At 26.7% G+C, this 15,799-nt stretch overlaps 1 protein-coding gene and 1 long non-coding RNA gene across 5 annotated transcripts; both read right to left on the bottom strand.

Annotated features, from left to right (window-relative positions):
- Positions 1-1,547: 1,547 nt before the first annotated feature.
- Positions 1,548-3,102, bottom strand: LOC135928229 (putative E3 ubiquitin-protein ligase UBR7). Of its 4 annotated transcripts, XM_065464629.1 has the most exons (8): positions 2,958-3,102; positions 2,783-2,916; positions 2,589-2,742; positions 2,356-2,542; positions 2,149-2,309; positions 1,966-2,097; positions 1,798-1,923; positions 1,548-1,755 (listed from the first exon to the last, which is right to left on the bottom strand). In XM_065464629.1, exons 1-8 carry the CDS (start codon positions 3,078-3,080, stop codon positions 1,672-1,674), a joined length of 1,101 nt encoding a protein of 366 aa, XP_065320701.1. In that variant the 5' UTR covers positions 3,081-3,102; the 3' UTR covers positions 1,548-1,671. The 4 variants fall into 4 exon arrangements, with proteins under 4 accessions (XP_065320701.1, XP_065320698.1, XP_065320699.1 ...); XM_065464626.1 differs by having other exon boundaries at positions 1,798-2,097; XM_065464627.1 differs by having other exon boundaries at positions 1,798-2,097; positions 2,149-2,315; positions 2,371-2,542.
- Positions 3,103-14,041: 10,939 nt separating this feature from the next.
- Positions 14,042-14,734, bottom strand: LOC135928471 (uncharacterized). Its single transcript, XR_010572342.1, has 4 exons — positions 14,534-14,734; positions 14,346-14,490; positions 14,170-14,297; positions 14,042-14,119 (listed from the first exon to the last, which is right to left on the bottom strand). It is a non-coding gene; the product is annotated as an uncharacterized LOC135928471 (long non-coding RNA).
- Positions 14,735-15,799: the final 1,065 nt, after the last annotated feature.

The following is a 15,799-nucleotide window of genomic DNA, read 5'->3' as shown; positions in this document are numbered from 1 at the left end:
ATTAAGAAATCAATATTTTTTTATGCAAAAGAATTATGCATTTAATTTAATTTTTTTATTTCAACTATAATTTTAAAAGAATTATATTATAATAGATAAAATAAATATAATAATATATCCATTTTATGTTGGTTTATTAAATTGTAATATTTAACATAAAATTATAATATATTATATTTTTTTTATTGAGTACTAGGAACCGAAATCAACTTTATAATAATTTTAGTCCATTTCTTCACCTCCCCAACGTTCCAACAGCTTGAGTACTAGGAACCGAAATCAACTTTATAATAAGAATGTTGTGATACTGAATAAAATATTAACGTTTTTCTGAATAAATTATTTTGGCTAAAAGAACAGGATATAAAAAATTTTCGACGTTAAGGTTTTTTAAATTTAATATACATGTATTTTTTTAAGTTGAGCCGATTTTTAAAAACGGCTAACTCAATATTTTATCCTGAAAAATATTTGCAAGCCTAAAGATTTTGCTCATAGATGGCACATAGGATTAAACATCTATTGGCGAAATCTCGACGCTTTGGCACTGGCTATAGCGTTGAGTTAGCCGTTTTTAAAAATCGGCTCAAATCGAGCCGTTTAACAACACTAGGCAAACGCAAGAAATGATTCCCAAATAAAAGAACGTGGAAAATCAATAGGTATTATTGGCTAATAAAATGCTAGGAAATGGATTTGATAAATCTCTCATTTATAGTTTATGTTACGCGAAAACAACGTTTGAAGGAATATTTACAATAGATTTTCAAATTACTGAACGAAAACACATTGCATCAACAAACAGAATTTTTTTCAAGGATTCGTCATTCTTTATGCGCTTCGCTCTTAGTTGTTAAAAACAACAGAGCTACGCTTGTATTTTTTTCTCTCCCATCATACTGGATAAAAAGAAATATATGGGGGTTAATCCAAAATGACAAGAATCACACCAAATTATGTAACTTCTCAATGTTTTATCACAATGAATTCATAAAAAATTTTAATTTGATTTGTTACAAGTTAGCTTCTGTAATTTTTATAAAAGCTAATATCTATTTGCAAACCGAACCCATTTATAACATTCTTTCTAGGATATATGATATTGACACAACACTTATGATTAAAGAACATGAAAATTACGTTGATGTTAGAGAAAGGAAAATAAAAAATAAAACAAAGGTAGCCAGATCAGCAGTTACATTAAAGAAAATGTTCAGCAAACACTTCTATTCTGTCATTAAAAGATAATATATATATACCTTTTTTCTACCCTGTGCTAGCAGACAAACCGACCTCTATAATAATAGGGGTATACATCACTGGGATTTATATATTAATGAAAATATGTGATGGATATTAAACTCTCTCAGGGTAATAAAATTGTATTATGTGCAATTTCTGGCATGATAATGGATGAATAAATTATCCAGAAAAAATTACCCCAATTAAAAACCAGGAAATAAGGTTTGACATCCTTGCTAAAAAAGTGGCATGGATAGTAATGCATATAATTAGGTGCTTAATAACAACAACATTTAAAATAAACTAGATCTTTTGTTCAATTTTATTATAAAAATATAAAATAACTTAATAATATACACATTAATTATTTACAAAATACAACATTTTTAAAATTCATTAAAAATAATTGTATAAATATGCTTAAATAGGTTATTTATAACCAGTAATATTTTCAATTTTAGGCTTTTTGGCTTCCCTCTCAAAAAACTCCAAAATATCATCCCGTTTTACAATCTAATATAATAAATATTAAAAAATTATTGATGAAATATTTACTCTTTTATTTGTCACAAAATCTTGTAAGTAATCTTTCAAATTTTCTTTCATGGTATTAAATTGGTGCAACATTTCATTTTGTGAGAGTCTATCTAAGGTTGAAAAAGCCTCCAAACTTTCTTCATACTGACTTTTAAATATTTTTTGGTCATTATTAATTTTAGATACATTTTTAGGACTTTTATTAATAGGTAAAAGGGTAGTAAAAGATGTATTAATATTTGAAGGTTTGTTGGAGAAATATGTTAATGAATCTTCAAGATCAATTATGTAATCAAGTTTATTTTCAGTGTAAATTTTCTATTAATTAAGGTATTTTATTTATATAATAAAATATTTAAATATACTAACCATACAGTTATCACATTTACAAAGTATTTTCCTCCAATTAATATCAGGCCAAAAAAGGGATTCTTTATTTGAATCATCTTCATAATTTAAGTTTTTTTCATTTTGCTTAATTATAACCTCTTGATAATAGCATTTGATTTGTTTTGATGAATTATCATTTTCTTTAACTTTGCATTAACATTAACCTCTTATATAATAAAAATATACCTTTAATAAAAGTACCTTTTTTATAATATTCAAAATAATCATTAAGGATAGGATTATTGTTTACACACATGGAACAAATAAATTCTTCATATTCTAGAGAATGTGGTACTTTTAAATTAGATGTTTTTATATGATTTAGATGGTACCAATCTTCACATATTATACATTGAATCATTTCTTCTTCTTCCTTAATAAAATTTATTTATATACGAATGTTAAATAATGCTATTAACTGCTATATCTTCATCGGGATAGGGTCTTTTGCATATACAATACAAGCCCTCAAAATTTTGGCCATACTTATTATCATTAATATCATCTTTGCTATTATTAAGATTGCATAAATTATTAATAAAATTTGTGTTTCCACAATCACATCTAAAATTTCTAAACATAATATTATTTTTGTGTTAAGTCAGTAAAATACCTTTTAGTATACAATTCAACCAGGTTGTGATTTGCATGACAATTGAGAGAACAAGCTAAACAAACTCCAGCGCTTTTATCACTAATCGATCGGCAAGTTAAGCATGAATAAAGTGGTTGTCTTTTCATATAACCCTATTTTAAACCTATACAATTATTTTTTTTATATAATTTACCCTTTCATAAGTACAAATATTATTATCAAAATCTCCAAACAAAGCACTAGCTTCTTCTTCGAAGTTCTTTTCATCTTCCAAAATATCCACAGCTGTTATAACATCATCTTCTGAATCAGCCATTAATATGAACGTGTGCTTAATAAAAATGTATACTACGAATTATGAATAAAAGGAATAATTAAATTATTGTCTAACTAAAAGAAATTGCCGTTACAACCACTGATTATTTATATTTCTATTCGTAAACAGTGAGGACTAATATTTTAAATTAGTTATTAAATTAAGATATTCTGTTTTTTACTTTAGACTTCCAACTTAAGTAGTTCTCATGAATTATAAACTTCAGTCGACTAGAGGACTTAGTTCTTATGAGCTCGAGTCATCAACTAGAGTAAACTAAAGGAAATATTTCAAAATAGTCCTCAATTAAAATATTTGTTATGGTTTTTACATTTTTTTAACTTTAGACTTCCAACTTGAGTCGTAAATACGAATTATAACTTGAGTCGACTAGAGGACAGGTAGTTCTATGAACTTGAGTCGTCAACTTGAGAAGACGAATATTTCAAATTAGTTATTATTAATTAAAATAGCTTTTTTTAAAGTCATATGCCCTTCAAAAAATTAGTGCTCCTTCAATCCAAATAAGGAGGGAAAACGATGCGATGGATATGAAAAGGACCTTAGCCCAAGATTATATTAATTAATTATTATAAATTAAAACGCCTTAATGTTAAAAGGTTTTTTTTGGCAAGCGCCTGAAGGTTGAGCTAAGTTAGTCTGTATTTAGCCTTACCCAATTACTGAGTTCAATAATACAAACAGAACTAGAGATTTAAATTATATTATAGACCATCAAAATACATTAAAAATGGTTAAATACTATCCTTCCATTAAGGATTTTTTTTTAAATTTAATACTGCAATAGCTTTATCAGTCCTAGTTAGTGTTGTTAAACGGCTCGATTTGAATCGATTTTTTAAAACGGCTAACTCAATATTTTAGACAGAAAATTATTGTCTAAGCCTCGAGATTTCGTCGATAGATGTTCAAACCTCTGTGCCACCGATGAGCAAAATCTTAAGGCTTTTGTTGCGTTATAATCTAATTTTTAATCTTACTTTTTGTTTTTTGCATTTAAACTTTTTATAATCTAATTTTATAACTTTATTTTTTATATTGGGTAACCTTACTTTTTATATTTTGTAATATTTTACTTTTTGTTTTTCGTTTTTTTAATATTGTATTCTAATTTGGATTTGTAAAATATATATATAAACGAAGTGTAATATGGAAAAGATAGAAATAATAAAGTTAATAATAAAAATAAATTTTTGTTTAATAGCACATATACATGATTCTTTTCATGGTGCTCCATAATAGGTAAAAGAAACTCACCTTATGGAAATTAAATTTTTTCTTTAAAAAATAAAAAAAATTTTGGTAAATTTGATTAAATAAAAAAAATTTTCCTATATAATGGAGAAAATAAACGAATTTACACATAAGATTCCTAAGTATGTTTTCATTCAAATTGATTAATATTCCCCATATAATTTCAATTTACGATATTTTATTTGACTTAACCTACAACTGTGACGTTAATTATTCTAGAATAAGTGGAACGGAAGATGTTTTGTTTGAATTTATCAATTTAAGAGATATGATTTGTTGCTTCGAATTGCTGAATGGGAAGCATTATATATATAGTGATAATGATTTTATCGAATTGATTTGTATATTTACCAAAATATAAATTGCTAAAATATAAAATGTTATAATTGCTTACATATATGTCTTATTAATAAAACATGGAAATAAAACAAGAGTTTATACATAAGATTCCTTAGTTACTGGGACCTCTTACCGAAATTTATTTAGACAGAATATTAAATTATTTTTCGACCAGTACATTATCGGACTCTATTAAAATAAATACTTTGCTTAATCATTTATCGGACGAGGTTTTTGACAATATTAAATCAATCTGTTCTGATACCGACATTCTAGATCTTAAAATTGATTAAAAAATTAACTTTCCTTTTACCAGCGCAAGATTTAAATACTTTAATTAATAAGTTTAATCTACTTCAACAAAACTCATCAGAGAGTTTTATGCTGTGGTACATAAGAATATCGAAAATGCATAAAAAATGTAATTTTTTGGACGACAGTAGATTAAAAGAAAAATTACGGACATCTACCTTAAACGATAAGATAAAATATAAATTCTCTAAAAACATTAACTTATCATTAAACGAGATGATCGATTTAGGGGTGAAACTTGACTGTGTTAACATTAAGTCGGATGACAATAATATAAGTTATATAAATAATGATAAAAAGTCCGATAAAGATAAAAACTTTTACAATAAAAATAGAAATGACAACAATAATTATTTTAGACCTGATAATAATTTTAGAAATAATAATTTTAGAAATAATTTTAGAAATAATTTTAGAAATAATTATGATAATAGATATAGAAATGGGAATTACAATAATAATTTTAGATACAATTATGGTAATAATTCGAGATACCACGATAATTATAACAATTATAACTAACGCTATAATAATAATAATCAATCTAATTATGGTAGAAATAATACATGGCATGATAATAATCAAAGAAAACAGATCCAATACGGTGACGGAAATCATAACAATTACCAATCTTATTACAACAATTCTAACAACTATAGAGGTAATGACTATAATCAGAGAAAACAAATACAATATAACAATAACTCAAATAATTATAGAGGTGGTGACAACAATAATAGAAAGCTAATACAATACAATAATGATTACAACATGAATATTGAAGAAATTATTGAAGAAAAAGTTGACTCTACAAAGAACAAAGATGATAATAATTTCAATGTTAACAACTTATCTGGTGACATGCTTAATGACAAAGATAACGCATTTATGACAACCTTAAAAGTGAATGATATTGTTACATGTATGTAAGTGGACACTGGATCTAAACATACTATTATACCTCATGGTCTGGCTAAAAAACTTGGTATTAGAGATCTTAAGAAATCCGAATTACAACTCACCGCTTATGACGGAAATTTATTCAAGATCGTTGGCACTACTCAAGTCAAAGTGACTTATGAAGGTATCTCAAAATATTTACAAGTGATTGTCGTCGAATCAAGTAAAAATGACTTATTGGGACGTATATGGATCAATGCTTTTAAAAATATTTTAAATAAATTTATAGCAAATGTTGACACTAATTACGTAGATGAAATAAAAAAATTAATTAAAGAGTGTGAATCCAAATTGACTAATGGGCCAATCAACAAGGCAAGTGTCAAGTTACATTTAAGAAGAGATGCCCAACCTAGAATTATACCGCCTAGACGTATTCTATTCAAAAATTGATCTTGTTGGCAATGAACTTAAGAAATGGATACATGATAAGATAATTGAGCCGGTGAATGATGTCCGATGGGCAAGTCCTGTTACCGCTGTCTACAAAGATGATGGGAGCATTAGGCTTTGTGTAGACTTTAAGGACACTGTAAACCCAGCTCTAGAAGATTTCAGATACCCTTTACCACGAATCAATGATTTAATAGCTAAACTTTCAGAAGGAAAGAAATTTACGAAGATTGACTTTGAAAATGCTTTCTTACAGATACCAATTGATAAAAGTTGCAGAAATACTTTAACCATATCTACGCACAAGGAATATTACCAATTTACTAGACTTCCTTTTTGGCTTAAGACCTCATCTGCAATTTTTCAACAGATTATGGATCAAATTTTTGGTGATATGGATGATGTTATATTTTATATTGATGATTTACTTATAACTGGAAAAAACGATGAAGCCCACCTTAACAACATAAAAAAGTGTTTGATAGAATATCATCGTTTGGGCTAATACCTAACTTTAATAAAAGTGTGTTCTTTAAAAACAAAGTGAGGTTCCTGGGTCATGATATTGACGCTAAGGGGATTCATGCTAATCACGACAAAATTGAAGCAATAATTAATATGCCAGAACCAAAATCAGCTGCTGAATTAACAACATTTCTGGGAATGGCTGGCTACTATAGAAAATTTTTGAACAATTTTGCAGAAATTGCCGATCCTCTATATAAGATTGTCAACAAAGAAAAATGGGCTTGGAACCTAGAACACTCTAAAAGCTTTAATGATCTTAAGAAGTTGATTAGTCTTCCATCTGCTTTGACATATTTTAACCCTGAATTACCTTAGGGATAGCCATTGACGCATCAAAATGTGGTTTAGGAGCTGTACTATTTCATATTGAAAAAGATGGTAAAGAAAAACCTATAGCTTTCGCGTCGAGAACTTTATTAAAATCTGAAATGAACTATACCAATATTGAGCGTGAGGCTCTCGCCATAATGTTCGCTATAAAGAGGTTCCAGGAATAATTAATAGGCACAAAATTTACAATTATTACTGACCATAAACCTCTAGTTCTTATCTTTACCAAGGGTCTTAAGGATAATAGCACCATGTCGTTAAGACTCCAGAAGTGGAATATTACATTAGGAGGAATATAAAGTATAAAGCCGGTAAATATAATGTTGTTCCTGATTGTCTCTCGAGATTCCCACAAGAATGTCATGATGAAACTATTGAAAATATAACCATAATAAATGAATATGAGGATTTACCTATTAACTTTAATCAAATTCGTGATGAAACTTTGAAAGAATGGAATTAAAACAATTCATAAGTGATATTAATAACAACAGGCCAATAATGAATAATATTTATAAAAACATTGAATTGGAATTAAGTATAATTAAGGAATGTCTTTACAAAAGCAACAAAATCATAATTCCGTCTTCTATGAGAAAAAATATACTACAGTCATTACATGAAGGTCACTTGGGAGCAGGAAAAATCAAATCCTTAGCCAAAGATTACATGTGGTGGCTGTTATAAATGAGATTTATATTATATATTATCAATGTTATATATATATATATTATCAATGCTATAAATGTCATATATATATATTATCAATGCTATAAATATCATAGATACAAATCAATCATATATTAATATATTTCATGAGGTGATTACCAGTCAAATAAACTTAATTAGTATATTGGCGGTGAGCGGAAAATAATTCCCCGGAAAAAAAATCCCGGAAAAAAAATCCCGGAAAAAAAATCCCGGAAAATATCCGGAAATTAATTCCCCGGAAAATAAATCCCCGGAAATTAATTCCCCGGAAAAAAATCCCCAGGAAAATAATTCCTAAGAAATGAAATACCCGGAAAATAATTCCCCGGAAAAAAATTCCCCAGAAAATAGTTCTCAGGTAAATAATTCTCCGGAAAAAAAATCCCCGGAATAAAATTCCCCTGGAAAATAATTCCCCGGAAAAAATTTTCCCACTATATATTGAATTCTTATCTTATCTTATCTAGCACGTTGCTAATGCATTGCTAAATTGCATTGCTAAAAGGCAATCAATCATAATCAATTATAAATCAATCAAAAATTTATTACGTATATTTTTTTAATGATAATTTTTTAAACTTTTTTAAAATATATTTAAATCATTTTTTTATTATAAATGAAGAATACTGATTAAATGATATAGTATAATAATTTTATTTTTATTTAATATTATTAGTAAGAAATTTATTTTTCTAGCTTATTAAAACAAATATACATTTTATTCAATTTTAAAAATTAACAAATATATATCCGTAAGAGGGCGTTATATGTTTTAATATGTATCATTTTAGGAAACCGGAATGATGATTGGATAGCACTTTTTTTATATTTGGGTATATATATACATATGAAAAACCTAAAAATTAAAAATTTTTTTTAGGTTTCTTTGATGTTTAATGAGTAGGTTTAGAATAGTAAAACAATGGAAATTTTCTAAAGTAAATATTGCTGGCTTTATTTATCAAAATTTCTTCATTTTTGTTTTATATGTGTATATTTACATGCTAAGCATTATCCTAAAATATATTTTGAAAATAATTTGATTTGACCGATTACCGAGCTCAAAACCGACCACTCAGTAAATATTCGATTGACCAAATTTACTTGTAATATAATTTGAAAAATGTTGATTTTCGTTATATATATCTATAAATACGTATAAAACATAATCCTAAAAAATATTTTTAAAATATCGTGATTTGGCGGATAACCGACTCGTAGCTCACCCAATGACTAAATACTGAATTGCTGGCGTTATATAACAAAATCTCTTAATTTTTGTTTTATACGTGTATATTTACGTGCTATGCATTTTCCTAAAAAATATTTTGAAAATAATTTGATTTGACCGATTGCCGAGCTCAAAACCGACCACTCACTAAATATTCGATTGACCAAATTTACTAGTAATATAATGTGAAAAATGTTGATTTTCGTTATATATATCTATAAATACGTATAAAACATAATCCTAAAAAATATTTTTAAAATATCGTGATTTGGCGGATAACCGACTCGTAGCTCACCCAATGACTAAATACTGAATTGCTGGCGTTATATAACAAAATCTCTTAATTTTTGTTTTATACGTGTATATTTACGTGCTATGCATTATCCTAAAAAATATTTTGAAAATAATTTGATTTGACCGATTGCCGAGCTCAAAACCCCACTTATTAAATATTCGATTGATAAGATTTACTAGTAATATGATTCGAAAAATGTTCATTTTTTGTTTTATATATCTCTAATAATTCTCCAGAATTAATTTTATCAAACAGCTAGTCGAGTCATTCCTTTTTAAAATACAATAATAACATAATCGTATCTTAGGAGGGAATTCAGCAAGGTGACCCCTGAGGCCCAGCCTTCTTTTGTATCGGGATCCACAAGATTAGGAAATTCATTCTAAATCTAACTTTACTTTAAATTCCTGGTATCTTGATGACGGCATTATCTCGGGGCAACCTCTCCTCAATCATGTCCATTCCCCTCATCATTGAGAATCTCTCTCATATAACTGGACTATCTCTTAACCTCCCCAAATGTGAGATTTGCTTCCTAAATCCCAGTTCTATCCCTTCAGACATGGCATATCACGTCATCAACATTGACGAGATGACTCATCTTGGATCACCTATGGGAGGTGAAAAAGCCATCGAGACATTTAAACAAATCCCTCAACAATTTATCCAAATTAAATACATTATTTAATTACCTCCCAGCCCATCAATCTTTTTTTTAATAAAAAATTATTTAAACATACCTAAAATCCTTTCCGCCCTGAGATCCTCTCCGATCTTTAAATGCTGTGACTTGCTAGTTTCTCATGAAACCTAAATTATGGGTCTTCTTGAAAACATGCTAAACCTTAAATTTCCCAATTCATCTTGGCTTCAGGCCACTTTCCCGGCAAGTCTGGTGGTATTGGTATCCGATCCCCGATACAACTTTAACTCTCAGCCTTTATCTCATCTCGTCTTGCTGCAAAATCTATTATCGACAATGGATCCACTCCTTCAGACACTGACCTCTTACAGTTCACCATCTGGGACAGCAACTGCTCACCCACCCTTTGTCGTCCGCCAGCATTCAGAAAGATTAGAATGCTCCTCTGATAGCCCGTTCCGTTGAATACCTTATTTCGAACAGGCCCTTTGAGGACAATCCCAATAATTTAATATTATATGCAGGCTCAGGTTATGAATGGCTCGAAACCATCCCCAGTTCAGACCTTGGCCTCCTCTTTTCTGAAGAACAGCTAGGATTTCCATAGCCCTCCGGATGTAATGCCATGATTCCCTCCATTTGCATCGACTGTGGCCATCCCATCGAATCGAAAGCTTACCATCCTTTGCACTGCAAGTTCTCCCATGGACGACAACCGCGCCATAAATCTATTAACAACATACTCCTAGCTGCTCTTAAAAAAGTTAATATCCCATCCACCCTCGAACCAGTGGGCCTCTCAAACGAAAACGCCCTGATGGCATATCTCTCATTCCCTAGACTAATGGTCTTCCCCTAGCCTGGGACTATACCTGTGTTGATTTTGCCGCCAAGTCCAACCTCTCATTTTTTGCTATCGAAAAGGCCGAAATCCTAAAAAAAACAAATATGCTGGCCTCATTAATACCGTGTTTATCCCTATTTTTATCAATACCCTAGGCATATTCGGAAGTGATGTTCTCAATTTCATCAAAACTAAAGGAAAAAAATGAGGCAGATCTCAGGGAACCCCAATAAAGGATTTTACCTTCGTCGGAAATCTGCCGATCCAATTTTTTAAGCATTCACTCTTCTCTAGGGTGATTTGTACCCATTTTTTAAACATTTTATAGATTTTTTTTATCCCATTTCTCACTTATACATACATATTTTTTAATTCATTTTTTATATATCATTAGATTTTATATATATATTTTTAATTATAATTCGTAAATGAAAAATTTGTTACTTAAATAAAACTATGATTTAAAAAAATAAAATTATAATATTATTATAGAAATATAGTGTTTAAGATAGTTTTTATTTATTTAAAGCACTCTAATTCTCATAAAATTTTTATATTTAACTTAATAAATGTCAAAAATATACCTATTATAGAATAAGGAAAATTATTATTCGATCGAATTATTCGATTAAAATAATTTATATTAATAAATTTCGAAAAATAATCATATATTATTAGTAGGAATTATTTGCAATAATTCCTATTTAATAAAATTTCCTAGTTATTTCTAAATGTTGTTAACGGATGTTTTTATTCGAATAATTCATAATACAAAATTAACTTCCAAAAATTGTTTTATGATGGACGAAGAAAGTGTTTATTCTTATATGTAATTTATAACACATATACGATTATAAATAACTAGTAGCTATCCCGTCAAGAATGACAGGCGAACCAGATATTTCTCCTGAATAATGATGGAGAAATCATAAATTTGACTTTTTGCAAAAACTTTGTTGTTGGTATACTTGTCTTTTACATGATATGAATATTATATTGATTTTTATACATTATATATAAATTTACTATATATGTATGCTTCTATATTATCTTACTAATAAAATTTGTACCCATAGTTAAATTTCACAAAATAAATTTAATATGCTATCTTTATTAATTTACGGCAGAGACCTGCAGAGGCACCATTTGCACGGCCCGGCTTTAAATTTTTTAGGCCCAGATCGGATATTTTTTAAAAAAATTTTTTACGGCCCGGCCCGGATTTAAAGATTTAAGGGCCGGCCCGGATTTAAAAATTTCAGCCCGGCTCGGAATTTTTTAAAATTATATTCGACCTGGTATATACAAAAATTTACCTATGAGGTATTTTACCATATTTTTCAGCGAGTATTATCGCTTATTATTTAAAAAATACATGAAAAAAGCTAATATTTTGAGAATATTATATTGAATTTATAAAAATTATAAAACTGTTATTTATAAAAATGGATATTTTGAGCATATAATATATTTTTTGCATTTATAAAAATAAAACTAATATTCATAAAAATGGTAATAATATTTTGAGCATATACTATATTTTATATTGCATTTAAAAAAAATAAAAATATTTAATTTATAAAAATGGAAAATATTTTGAGAATATAATATATTGTATTTAATTTACTATTTAATTTATAAAATAAAAATAAATCGCTATTTAAAAAAATGCAAATAGTATTTTGAAAATATAATCTAATTGCACAATATTAATATAATTTATTTTATAATTTTTAAATATTTTATATTACATTTATAGGTTGGTTTTTCAGGTGTAAAAAAAAATTATTAATTTTTATGGATTTACCAACAGATTTATGTCATTTTAGATGTGATGTACCGTGTTTATAATTATAAGATAATAAACTTGAACAATTCTTACATTGTACGTAGCCAATGTTTTTTTTATTTTCATCTATGATGATGTTAAATTTAACCCATATTTCAGATTTTAAATTATTATTTGTATTTCTAAAAGAATAAATATTATTTTTAATTTTATTAATTATATAATTAGTATTTTGTGCCATGATATTCCATTATTTGATTGTTTTGGTAAATATTCTTAAAATTTAGATATGAATTATAAAAAAATATTATTAATACTTGAATATTGGGGCTTATTTAAGATATTCCTTTATTTGATTGTTTTGGTAAAATATGTTGTAAAAATTTATGAATTATAAAAAAATATATTAATACTTTGAATAAATTTTCAGGAAATTAATAATTAGATCGATCTGTGATGTGTTAACCATCACCCAATATTATAACCATTAACTCATAATGTAAAAATTTTTATAAAAAATATTAAGGCCCGGCCCGGATATATTTAAAAAAAATTTTTTAGGCCCGGCCCGAGTATATTTAAAAAATGGCCCAACCCGGGTATAGGGCCGGGCCTGCAGGTCTCTGATTTACAGTTAAATAAAATTTTTGAATTGAATCTAATATTCAACAAATCGAATTGAATAATCATTTTATTATTCGTACGAATACAAATAATGAATTATTAAATTTAAACAAATACGAATAATTTCATTATTCGATTCGGAATTTTGAATCAAATACGATTAATACAATTATTCGATTTGTATTTTTGTAGATCTAGTCAAAAATATCAAATTTTAATATATAAATTGAGCAAGATTAGGTTAATTTTGTCAAATTTCTAAATTAACTCAACAAGTAAACTTTATAACACATATTATTTAATTATCAAAATGTTTATATTTTCAATTGCCTTTGCAATAACATTTATCTATACTAGTAAAATTATTGAGATTCTAAATCATTATAATAAAAACTATATATGTAACAATTTTCAAATTAATAAATTTCATGGATACAATATAATGATGATCATATACAGCATTAATAATATAAAGAATATATACATTTCAAATGAATTGAAAATTGAAATCCAGAATATTTTATTAAATTTAAAAAAATATTCTTTCATGAGTTTTCTTTTATATTAATGATGATATTTGAAATTAGAATTATTGTTTCTCATCTAATAAATGAACTATGTCATTTTCAAATGTCTAAAATCACTTTAATATAAATGTATATCATTTGTAATATGCTCACAAATGGTTCTTCTTTAGTTCCATATCTTTTTACAATCTTACCTTGACGATTAATCAAAAATTTAGCAAAATTCCATGAAATATCCCTACAAAACAAAATTAATATATGATGACAATCAGGATTGCTTTAATTAACTCATTTTTTTTCAAAAATTTAAATAATGGTATACAATTGTCACCATTTACATCTATTTTTGAGAACATATCAAATTTGACAGGATATTTTGAAACAAATTTTTTAATATCAGCTTCACTACCAGGTTCCTAATGTTTTAGTAAGCATTAGGAGACGATTTTAAAGTTATAGTTTACTTGATTTCCAAATTGATTGCATGGAAACGCTAGTATCCTTAAACCATTCGACTCATACTTTTCATATAAAGCTTCTAATTGTTTATAATTTTTTTCAGTTGAACCTCATTCACAAGCCACATTGACTATCAGAACAACTTTACCCCTGAAATAACAAACAATAAAAAAAAAATTAGTTAAAAAATTACTTGTAGATATCTAGTGAAATCTCTTTTCCATCAATAGTTCTGGCCTTAAAATCATAAATACTATCTGGTGTTTTACAAGCTGAAGTCATTTAAATTATGAATTGAAAAATTTGAATTATGAATTGATAAATTTAAATGATATCTGAATGACAAAATGACTTAGCACTTTATGATAATTTTGCGAATGTCATTTAGCCTATGGAGAATATCAGCTGTTGTAAAATATATTAAACATAAGGAATATAATTTTTATATAATGCATGTTGTTAAGTTAGCCGAAAATTATATTTATTTTATTACTTTTATAATAAATATTTTAAAAGATAAAATTATAATTATTTTACATTATTCGAGCACTTCAATGGAAGATTTTACCAACGTCAGAAGCGGTTTAATTTTTAAAGCATTCACTCTTCTCAAGGGTGATTATATACCTATTTAAATTTTTTTTCTCAATTCTTTTTAATGTTTTTCTTATTTGTTTTTGTGAAAAAATATTTTTTTAATGTGATATTGTTGGTATTTGTATTTAATATTAAAAATTGAAATCGTTTTATTAAAAATTTAATATCATAATAAAAATACTTAAATTATATTATTTCTTATAATCAAATATAATTTTAAACTTTTTCCTATGGAGCTTAGCTCAATGTCGTATATATACATCCAATGGCTTAGCAACAGAACATTATTATTTTAATGATTTTATTTATATAATTATATATTTATGCTTGCGTTAAGAATAAAAGGAAATGCTTATTTACTTTTTTGTTATGAAATAATAAACAACTGTACTGTACTATTGCTTTATGGTGTTAAAGTTTTGATGTATAATTTTTTAAGTGTTTTAATTTATAAAAGTTTTAAAAATATATTTTCGCGAAATTTAGTAATTTAGATATTTATATTTCCATAAATAATTTTAACTAAAAACTTGGCTAAAAATATCTCGGATTAAAGTTGCCTTTGTTATAAATGAGATTTATATTATATATTATCAATGTTATAAATGTCATATATATATATTATCAATGATATAAATGTCATAGATACAAATCAATCATATTAATATATTTCATGAAGTGATTGCCAGTCAAATAAACTTAATTAGTATATGTTGTCGATGATTTATTATGAATAAAGAAGACAAAAATAAAGTAATTATGAATAAAGAAGAAAAAAATGATAACATTATGATCAAATTCGATTCTTTCGATAATCAAAACAACTTTGCTGATTACATTGAATATATTGATGATATGTTGG

This window comes from Gordionus sp. m RMFG-2023, chromosome 4 (genome assembly GCF_954871325.1).
Source record: "Gordionus sp. m RMFG-2023 chromosome 4, tfGorSpeb1-WG-v2, whole genome shotgun sequence".
NCBI classification, from domain to species: domain Eukaryota; kingdom Metazoa; phylum Nematomorpha; class Gordioida; order Chordodea; family Parachordodidae; genus Gordionus; species Gordionus sp. m RMFG-2023.
The sequence above is the reverse complement of the archived record's forward strand: the minus strand, read 5'-3'. Positions and strand labels throughout refer to the sequence as shown.

What these genes read in the sequence shown, in the direction of transcription:
- LOC135928229 (XM_065464626.1), bottom strand. Translation starts at nt 3,080, where the DNA reads ATGGCTGATTCAGAAGATGATGTTATAACAGCTGTGGATATTTTGGAA. An exon ending in ATATTTGTACTTATGAAAGG is followed by an intron (nt 2,917 to 2,957) that starts GTAAATTATATA and finishes GGTTTAAAATAG; the next exon opens with GGTTATATGAAAAGACAACC. An exon ending in AAAAGGTACTTTTATTAAAG is followed by an intron (nt 2,310 to 2,355) that starts GTATATTTTTAT and finishes GCAAAGTTAAAG; the next exon opens with AAAATGATAATTCATCAAAA.